The sequence below is a fragment of the Camelus ferus genome, chromosome 6, assembly GCF_009834535.1.
Source record: "Camelus ferus isolate YT-003-E chromosome 6, BCGSAC_Cfer_1.0, whole genome shotgun sequence".
NCBI classification, from domain to species: domain Eukaryota; kingdom Metazoa; phylum Chordata; class Mammalia; order Artiodactyla; family Camelidae; genus Camelus; species Camelus ferus.
Window position 1 is genome coordinate 11,732,534 of NC_045701.1, and position 10,692 is coordinate 11,743,225.

General features: G+C 34.4%; 1 protein-coding gene across 5 annotated transcripts in view; it reads left to right on the forward strand.

The window, feature by feature from the left end:
• Window positions 1-10,692, forward strand: part of CCPG1 (cell cycle progression 1) — a 39,587-nt gene that overhangs the window by 26,620 nt on the left and 2,275 nt on the right. For 3 of the 5 annotated variants that reach the window (XM_032481133.1, XM_032481131.1, XM_032481134.1), the window contains 4 exons: window positions 1,140-1,391; window positions 2,610-2,636; window positions 5,585-5,706; window positions 8,425-9,833. In XM_032481133.1, the coding sequence (XP_032337024.1) occupies window positions 1,140-1,391; window positions 2,610-2,636; window positions 5,585-5,706; window positions 8,425-9,833 (1,810 nt within the window). The remainder of the gene's footprint in view (window positions 1-1,139; window positions 1,392-2,609; window positions 2,637-5,584; window positions 5,707-8,424; window positions 9,834-10,692) is intronic. The other 2 variants (XM_032481132.1, XM_032481135.1) reach the window with 1 other exon arrangement.

A 10,692-nucleotide genomic window follows, 5' to 3' on the forward strand; every position in this document is an offset into this window, starting at 1 on the left:
GTTGTTGTTAAGTGTGAAAGTTAACTGAATCCTCTGAGATCCATCTTTTAAAAGTATTGCCTAACATAAGTCACCAGCTTTCCTGTGGCATGAGTACCCTGTCTTCTGAAGAACTGTTTTGCTTTTTAGAAGCATGAATGTTTGTTATTTTGGAGCTCTTTATATCAAACTCAAGTTCACATTCTAGCCTTACTTTTAGTGCTGCTTTTCTCTTCTTTTACCTGGCCTATGGAAATTATTACTGAGTCATCTAATCTTCTGTGTCAGCACAGTTTATTGATATATGGAATGATGTTAAGAAGAAATTAAACATTTGAAACAGCTGAAGGTGATTTTTTCCAATGGATATGCTTCCACTACTTGCGATTTCTTGTGGAATTTTTTTTCAGTTTGTTTTTCTTCATTCTTTTCATAAAGGAGCAGCATCAGTCTAGTCCTTAATATCGGAGATAGCCATTGTGTCACTTCCTCATGCTGACATATTTACTAGAGGGTAAAATTAATAACCTTCTAGTAAGAGTGGCAGTCGAAGGGAAGGGCTCATCTGACTTCTGGAAACCTGTGAAAAACTGTAGTGCTTTGAACCTTGATTGTGGGCTCATAGGATGGAAATGAAACTAGGGACTAGATACAGTTGAGGAAGCTTTTGGTAGCTATTGTCCTTTTAAGTCACAGGAACTGCTTAAATATTTCCCTGTGTTCCTTAAACAGTTGAGCTTAAATTAATTCTATTTGAAATTAAATGAAGAGGTAGAGGTTCTTTTTCCCTTCCAGAAATAATATTTGTTTGTGACTCTCTAATAGCTGTGAAATTTTACAGGCTGTGAGGATGATTGCTCTAATGGTGTAAATTATAAGAGAGGTTAAACAAAACAAAACAAAACAAAACAAAACAAAACAAAACCAGACCCTCAGAGACACAGAATAAAGCTAACAGATTCTTATGCATCACAGTTGAAATCTTTGGCTTTATGTTGATAAACTTGAAAACTTGAGTTTTTGTATATGTTTTGTTTTTGTTCTTGGCTGTCATATGTGAAAAGGCATGTAGGGATGGCATTGATTATTCTAAATCTTATTTACTGGGAAATCTTTTATAAAATATTTAATATTTATCTACATTTTTCTTTTTAAAATAGTTTTTTCATCTCAGCCTAGTGATGATGAATCAAGTAGTGATGAAACCAGTCATCAGCCCAGTCCTGCCTTTAGACGACGCCGTGCTAGGAAGAAGACCGTTTCTAGTTCAGAATCTGAAGAAAGGCTACTTGCTGAACAAGAAACTGAACCCTCTAAGGAGTTGTGTAAACGTCAGTTCAGCAGTGGTCTCAATAAATGTGTTATACTTGCTTTGGTGATTGCAGTCAGCATGGGATTTGGACATTTCTATGGTAAGTACTTGAAAATTTGTTAGACCTAAACTGATGGCATAGTGTAGGAGTCACTTAGAAGAGTGAGGAATCCTGGGATCTGTTTTCAGTGTCATCCTTCAAGTATATGATGTTGGAAAGCTCGTAGCTATTTGAGCTATTTGAGAGTTTTCTCGTTTGGAAAATGGGGATAGTGTTGCCTATCCTACAAAGCTGTTTTTATTTAAACTTGACAGTATTTAAGAAATGTAAGGATTGTTAGCATATATAATTTTTTAAAGAAAAGATCAGAATATTAAAAATCCGAAATGCTTATGAGACAAATCATTTTAATTTAGAATCACGGTTGAACTAGTTGTACCTGTGACTTTTATTAGGATTATTTAAATTCCAGTTGAGATAGTTACATTTGAAAGGTCACAATAATTGGTGCTCCTTATTTCTGCCTTCATGTTTCATGCACACATTACATTTTGTGACTGTTATTGCTGCTTCTGTGATTCATGTGAATTGAGAATTCATTTGTTTTATACTTTGCTTACTATTATCCTTGTTAATGTTTATTTACATTGATTATAATTATATTCTTAATACAAAGCCTTTAAAAGTCTCCTTGGTGAAAAGTGGAAAGAATTCCATTTGGTGTTACTTTGGGAGTGGGGGGGTGTCTAACCATTGAATCTTAATTTAAGCTGTATATCTGTACAAAACTAAGAATATTTGAGAACTGAACACTCACACTTTTTGCTTTATGGAATTTTGAAAAAAAATTTTAAATATCTTAGATCTTGTCAACGTCACAAATTTCAGCTTGCCTTATAAATTAACCACTTTTAGGATTTTTACCTACTTAATCCACAGTTTAGCTTTCCAGATAATCTGGTTTTTCTAATTCCTTCCAACAATGTGTTCCTTAAGATCAAGGAATTACGTGTACCCTTTGTTGATTTGTGAAGTACTATTCAACATAATGTAATGCTAGAATAAACTTCATGAAGACTACTTAAGTCAGAGTCAGGAAACTGTGTTTCTTCTTGTATTTAACTTTATAGTAATAATAAGTATTTAAGACTCCTGATGGATGCCTATATGAATTTAATACTGGGATGCTATAATTTGTATCCTCCCTGGAAGATGGATTAATGAGATTTGACTTGAAATATATATTTAACTTGTATATTGTCTGGCTGGAACAAATACATGAATATGTTTTTTTGAGCATGGTTTCTTTCCCTGCAGGTAAACATGGAAGTAACAGAGGAGAAGGTCTTATTTTACTCTTTTTTTCTTACTAAAAAAAAAGAAAGAAAGAAAATTGAACAGTGCTTTAATGTTAATCCAAATTGCATTAAAACCTTACCAGTTGCATGACCTTTAAGTATTTTGTAGAAAGATCAGTTTAGGAGTGCTTTCAAAATTGAGAAATTATTGCCCTGTTGTTTAGAATTTTGGTCACTTGTAAAATTTACTTTATTAATTATATTTAACAAAATATTTTCCTGTAGTATTTCAAATTAGCTTTTTAGAATAGGAGCAGCCTTCAAAATAGTAGGTCTATATAATGATGAGATTGGCTCAGTGAACATACAAAACTTAATCTGAATGATTGTTAGCTTTTCAAGGTCACTTTTAAAGGACATCACATTTTTTTTTTTAATTGTGGCACTAATCTCAATACTTTAAGAGCTTTTGAGTTGATTTTAGAGCCAGCTTGAATTTCCCATGCACCATGAAGTCAGTCATTTCACTCCATAATCAGTCATTGCTTTATAATCATTTAAGAAAAACACATTACCAAGTGAATCACTCAGAACACTCACCAACCTTGGCTTCATGTAAATGAGGTGTGTCAGATCTGTCTGGGAAGGAAGAGAGAACTAGCAGGACTCAGGATAGTCAAAAGAATGCACTATAGGTATTTGGTACTGCTTAAGCCCTGAAAGTGCTTACAAAAGTTAAAAAAAAAATCAACAAAAAACCGAGATATGAAGCAACTGTCTTACTCTTTCTTAGCCTGTAGACAGTATATTCTAAATTGGCAGTGAAGCTCGATTGATCTGATTTCCTCTTAGAGTTGCTTTAAGTATTGATAAGCTGCCCTGCTCTTCGGACAATATAATAGAATAACTAGGTGCTAAGTTATGAAGCAGAGACAAGAATCAGAGCTCAAACTAGGAGCCTTACTGAGTCACCCTGGAGGTGGTAAGATTTGAGTTGGGTCTGCTTTTATGCTATGTGTAAGGAAAGTGGAAAATTCTGACAGTGGAGAACCCGATAACCTGAAAGTAAATTTGCTGGGTTTGGGAGCAGTGAAAAGGCTGGCAGGCCTATAGCAGAAGACATACTTAAAAATAATGGAGTATAAGATTGGAATATGTGGGGTGCTGTTATCTTTAAAACATCATTCAGTCTGGGTAGTTGAATTTGATTTATATAGAGTGACCTGACAGCAGTAATTTTAGAGGGAAATTGCACGAAGGTAAATAGTATGGGATAAATTAGAACAGTCAATGAAGAGGTTTTGTAATTCAGGTTCTCGGTGATCAGGGCCCTGACAGTTCCAGTGATGGTGGGGATGGAGAGAAGGTTGGTGAAATCAGAGACACCGAAGTAATAGTGGAAAACAGAACTTTGAGCCTGGATACTTGAGGTATTGGTGATTTACTTTTTAAATTCCAAGAAGGGTGTTAGCTGCTGTATTTTTGGAGTTGGGGGAGCAGGAAGGGGTGAATTTTGCTAGATGATAAAGTTAATAGATGGTGATCACAGTTGGATTTATTTTACCTAACTTTATTCTAGAATAAATTAGGACAGGTGTTGAAGTTCAGGAGTTTTTGTTTGTTTTTTTTGTTTGTTTGAGAGAGACACCCCTAAAATTGTACCAAGCAGACAGCTAGCTGGATGTATTGGCTGGAAGCTCTGATAAGATGGGGACTATATGTAGAGAAAGTCTTACAGCAGTGATAGCAAATACTGACAGTGGCTTAATGTGATTAAGGTAGGCAGATTTGTGGACATAACTGGAAGGCCTTGCATCTTGGGTTGTAAGACTGTATAGTTAGGCAACTGAAGATGTAGGAAAAAACAAACAGTAGTTAGTGAGATTGATTGAAAAAGAAGGCCACATTGACAGTCATCAGAGACGCTGTGTAATAGTCCTGCAAACTCAGATCTCTACACATAGTTTTTAAGTTATTTTCTAGTGAGCAAAGGAATTCATTCTGTTAGTGGTATGAAAAGAAAGTTAGAGCTTCTTTTTAGTGGTTTCCAAAATGTACTGAGGAAATAAGTTAATTTTTCAGAAATCATAAACTGTAATTATATCCTTTCATGACAAAATTCTGTGATGTCTTTGTATAGTGGTATGCCACTCATTAGATGTAATATTAAGGTTGCCAAATGCATTTTGCCTTCTTTTTGATTTAGCACTGTTTTTTCCTGATGCATGAAGCATGTAGCAGCATGTGAACAGCATGTCCTGGCAAATTAACATTTTGATTTTTAGGGTAAAAATACAGAGCATCCTGGTTAATTTATGATTCCTTTATCACTGGGATAGGGATGGTGATACTCCAGTACAGACCTAACTAAGGCAGAGTTCTTAAAAGATCTGGCTTTGAGCATGGTGGGTAATCACAGTTAGGCAATTATTTTCCTTGCTATTCTTTTTGGGCTTGTGCTATATCATATAGTGAGAAAAAATGGACATTTTCACTTTTCCTTAGTGACTGTCACCTGTGAATAGACTCCATGGTTTCTCTCTCTTTTGAAGTAGGAAGTGAAACAGTTAATGTACCTCAGAGCCTTAAAAACAAACTCTAGTACCTTCAGTATAGTAAGACAAAAACATTATGTAAATTGTTCTGTTTGGTAGGGTAATGTGGTCTGGCTTGTTATAATCAAAAGGATAGTGAACTGCTTAAATATTCATGGTGTATGCTAAATAAAAATTTAAAATGTATTAACCCACTTGGCCTGATTTATAGATTAACATCCACCCACCACCATTTGATGAATGACATCATAAGATTTTACTTACTCATTCTTTGTTTATATAATCAGAATTTTTATAGAACTGTGAAATGCTGATGCTTTGAAAAAAATGATCCTATCTGGACTGAGTAGTTATATGCAAATTAAATGGCTTATTATCTGTTTAAAAATGTTGGTAATCATGGCAGTCATATATCCCTAATAAAATTTTTCATTTTTAGGCACAATTCAGATTCAGAAGCGTCAGCAGTTAGTCAGAAAGATACATGAAGAGGAATTGAATGACATGAAGGATTTTCTTTCCCAGTGTCAGCAGGAACAAGAGTCTTTCACAGATCATAAGGTATGTACCACAAATAAATTTTATAAATTACGTTAGCCAGTAATTGTGCTGTTCAGATACAAGTACAGTGCAAATTAGTAAACCAGTAATAATATTGGTAATTGTTGACACTTACTGTGTCCTAGTTACTGTTGTAAGTACCTCGCAGACAGTATTTCTCTTATTTATAGCCACATCCCTGCGAATTAAGCAAGTATTAAATTCATTTTATAGATGAGAAAGAGTTTCAAGAAAGTTAAGTAACTTTCCCAAAGCTAGCAACTGTCAGAGCTGGATTTAATTCTGTTTATCTGACCGCAAAGATGTTATTCCTGATCATTATATTGTAATTAATGTATTTTTAATAGATTATATACATATATAAACATTATTATTATTTATATTTATAGAGCTGAACACAGTATTTTCATTCAGTGAGAGAGAAAGAGGAGAGTTTGTAGCCTCTCTGGCAGCCAGCCTTGACTGATGGGAAATAATCAGCCAGTTCGTTTTCTCTGGTTTCTTGTTTGTTGTGAAGGAAGAGAAAGCAGATTACACGTTCATACCTGAAATACACCTAGTTCCAACAGGACTGTGCTGTCTGTTCTATCCAGTGACCTAACATCTTTCTGGGTTTATGAGGACTAGCGAAATAGCTGGTCTCCTGTCTGTCTAGTTCTGCCTAGGAAGGATGCAGGGATTACATAGATAAACTCAGGGTAGAAGAGTAAACTGTTCCTTTTTCCTGCCATTTCCCCAAATTTCCATCACGCTTAAATTATATGTATATTCCTTGTAGGGTTATGATTGAATTTCTTTGAAAGACAGAATCCTACCTAACATCTGAATTGTATCTTTCAGGGAGGGACTACTGAAGGTAATTGTAAATAGTTAGTTTTCCCTACCTTGATCAGAGGATGTTATAAAAAGAATACACATTTTCTTTACCACCATGGTTTCTGGTTCCGTAGAATGTTATTGGCTCTTAGGAGACTCGCCTTGTATAGACCTTTACTCAGTCAGTTCTTGCAGATCTCTTGTCTCCAGCTGTTAAATGTGGTTTGGATTTTGAAGATTGCCATGGAAGACCTGTCCAGGATCTGCTCAGTCACTTAATTCAAGATTTTGGAGTTTACTAGATGTGGAATGTGGAATGTTGATGATCCTCCAGTCATCCTGTGTCTCCCTGTGCTTGTGCATTTAAAGATAATATATCAGTCTGTTCTACTCCGTAATTCACTTTTTAAAAAAGTTTTATTGAAGTATAATTGATTTACAATATTATATGAGTGTCAGGTGTACAGCATAGTGATTCAGTATTTTTACAGATTATACTCCATCAAGTTATTACAGGATGATGGCTATAATTACCTGTGCTGTATAATAGATTCTTATTGCTCATCTGTATATAATCTATTAGTCCCATACCCGTAATGTGCTTCTCCCCTCCCCTGTTGCCACTGCTAACCTAGTTTGTATTCTAAGTCGTGAATCTTTTTCTGTTTTGTTGTGTACATTTGTTTGTATTATTTTTTAGATTCCACGTATAAGTGATAACACAGTATTTGTCGTTCTCCGTCTGACTTATTTCAGTAAGCATAATATTTTCCTTAGCCCACTTCTGTTGGGTAAATGAAACTTGTTTTCTCTCACACAGGGAGAGCAGATGAAATAAAAATAATGACATTTTAAGTTTTAATTTGTTCTTTGAAGATTAATGAGCCAGACAGTGAAACATCCATTTCAGATAGTTATTTTTCAAGTGGAAAATAATGTTACTCTCTTAAAGGACTTCTTTTTTTTTTTTTTTTTTTTGGTCTTTGTAAATCAGATACTTCCCTGGTCTGATTCAAAGGGGATAGCCATAATTTTATATCTGTAGTAAATTAAGCAAAATTGAAGTACCATTTTGCTGATTTGTACATCAGATATTTTAACTGACTGCCTGGATACTGCTATAACAATTAATCTGTTTAAGTATATTGTTTAATTTTTTGCTGTTTTGGTTAAAGTTTGTTACTGATATATATGTTGAAAGAAAAATCAGATCCTTTGAGGCTACCTTGAACTGCAGCAAAATTCTGTAAACCTCATTGGTCATAATCTCTCAGCAAGGTGCTGACTTGAGTTACATTGCTAATCTGGTCACAGACTCTTCAGAGAATTATTTGAATTGAAGAAACTAGTTGTAAATGTTACTGAGATTCAATCTGATCCCCTCTAAAGTATGGGAGAACATGTATGACTTACCTGAATTTAGAGATATTAATTTGCATGGAGCCAAAATCTTTCAAATAGGACTAAGATTATTGGCATTTTTTTTCACTTCAAAGAGTGCAATGAATATAAACAGAATTTTCTGAAGCCTGAAGCCATCTCTAGCTGTAATTTTACTTTTTATAAAAGATAATCTCCCTCACTGAAGAATCAGAGAACCTTTAGTCTTTCCTAAATTCTCTCTAGGAGCCTTCTGTGGAGAGGTTGGCTGTCTGTAGTCAAAAGACAGAAGACTGTCTTTTAAGTTCTTCCAGCATGCTGTGCTTTTATTTTGATGTAGCTCCTTGCTGTACATTTTCTTGTATATGAACCTTGTATTTTCTAATTTTTATATATTGAAAATGCTACAAAAAGGATAGTCTCTGCATTAGTAGGCACTAAAAATTTATGGGATATTTGTTATATCCTAAAGATTTAAATTCACTTGACATTTTTCTTTCTTATCTTTCAAAAAAAATTTAGTCATTGAAGGAAAACCTTGCAAGGTGTTGGACGCTTACTGAAACAGAGAAGATGTCCTTTGAGACTCAGAAAAAGAACCTTGATTCAGAAAATCAGTATCTAAGAATATCTCTGGAGAAGGAAGAAAAAGCTTTATCTTCATTACAGGAAGAGTTAAGGAAACTAAGAGAACAGATTAGGATATTGGAAGATAAGGGGACAAGTGCTGAATTAGTTACAGAGAATCAGAAACTTAAGCAGCATTTGAAAGAAGAAAAGCTGAAAACACACAGCTTCCTTAATCAAAGGGAGACTCTCTTGGCAGAAGCAAAGACGTTAAGAAGGGAACTGGAAAGAGAACGACTGGTAACCATGGCTTTAAAGGTGGAACTCCAGCAGCTAAGCTCTAGTCAGGCATATGACAACCCAGACTCTCCCAGTATAGCGAATGAAAAAAAGGAAATAGAAATGTTACGGGAAAGACTCACTGAGCTGGAGCACAAGCTAAACTTTGAACAGCAGCGTTCTGACTTGTGGGAAAGACTGTATGTTGAAGCAAAAGATCAAAATGGAAAACAAGAAACTGATGGAAAAAAGAAAGGGAACAGAGGAAACCACAGAGCTAAAAATAAGTCAAAGGAAACATTTTTGGGTTCCGTTAAGGAAACGTTTGATGCCATGAAGAATTCTACCAAGGAGTTTGTGAGGCATCATAAAGAAAAAATTAAACAGGCTAAAGAAGCTGTGAAAGAAAATCTGAAAAAATTCTCAGATTCAGTTAAATCCACTTTCAGGCATTTCAAAGATACCACCAAGAATATCTTTGATGAAAAAGGCAATAAAAGATTTGGTACTACAAAAGAAGCAGCAGCTAAAAAACCAAAAACCATTTTTAGTGAGTATTTACATCCACAGTATAAGGCACGTACACACAGCCAGAATAGTGGAGGCCCTACTATGCAAAGAGAGGGAAGGAAAGAAAAGCCTCACTCTGAAGAATTTGGGAAAAAAAAAAATTCACAGAAATGCAGTACTGAACATGACTGTGGTGAAAATCATAATTCTTTCAGAAAGGCTTGTTCTGGTGTGTTTGAATGTGCGCAGCAAGAATCCATTAACCTTTTTAATGTTAAAGTGTTGACTCCTGTAAGGATAGATGAATTTAGACCGTTAATTGAAAGGTATTTATTAGAAAGACTGGATGGTTTTCATCATTGGAAAGAACTTGATCACTTCATCAATAAGTTTTTCCTAAATGGTGTCTTTATACATGATCAGAAGCTCTTCACTGACTTTGTTAATGATGTTAAAGATTATCTTAAAGACATGAAGGAATATCAAGTAGATAATGTTGGAGTGTTTGAGAAGTTGGATGGATATATATATAGACACTTCTTTGGTCACACCTTTTCCCCTCCATATGGACCCAGGTCGGTTTACATAGCACCATGTTACTATAATAGTTTTTAACATTTATAGATTGGATAGCATTTTTCTCATTTGATAAGTTTCTTAGAATGTTACTACAGTTGACCCTTAAACAACATGAGGGTTAATCTGCATATAACCTATAGTCGGCCCTCAGCATCTGCAGTTTGGCATCTCTGAATTCAGCCAGCCACAGACCCTGTTGTACTGAAATATTTACTATTGAAAAATATCCATGTATAAGTAGACCCACGCAGTTCAAACCCATATTGTTCAAGGGTCAGCTGTATTTGTAAAAGTACTTTATTGTAAGGTAATTTAGGATAAATTAAATTGAAAGATAACATTTTAAATTAAAATCTATTACATACTCCAATTTTCATACAGTCAATTTGACTTGAGCAAATGGTTTAATTTCTACCTTAAAAATTAGTTAAGGATATATAAATCCTATTTTAGCCTATTTCATTTCTTTTCATTATAGTTTATATGAAAAGATAATTACCTTAAGTGAAATTATTTTCCTTTAATCTTTTATTTATTTACTCACTTTGGGAAGGTAGGAGTGAAAAATACAAATTTCCCTCTGAAATCAGAAGAGCTCATATACAGCAATTCAGATGTCCCACTTATTTGTTCTACTTACCAACTAAATTATGATATTTAATGCAGTTATTATAAAATTATTGTTGGTGAAGGTAGAGGCATGATCAAAGAACAGACTTAGCAAGCCACAGGTTCTAATGTGTGTGCTTCATATATAACTTCTAAAAATAACTTTGTATCCATTGCTTATCAGCTTTATATTCTGTAACATGAACTTGCTAACCTTCAAATGATAGCATTATTTTTTACCTTTGA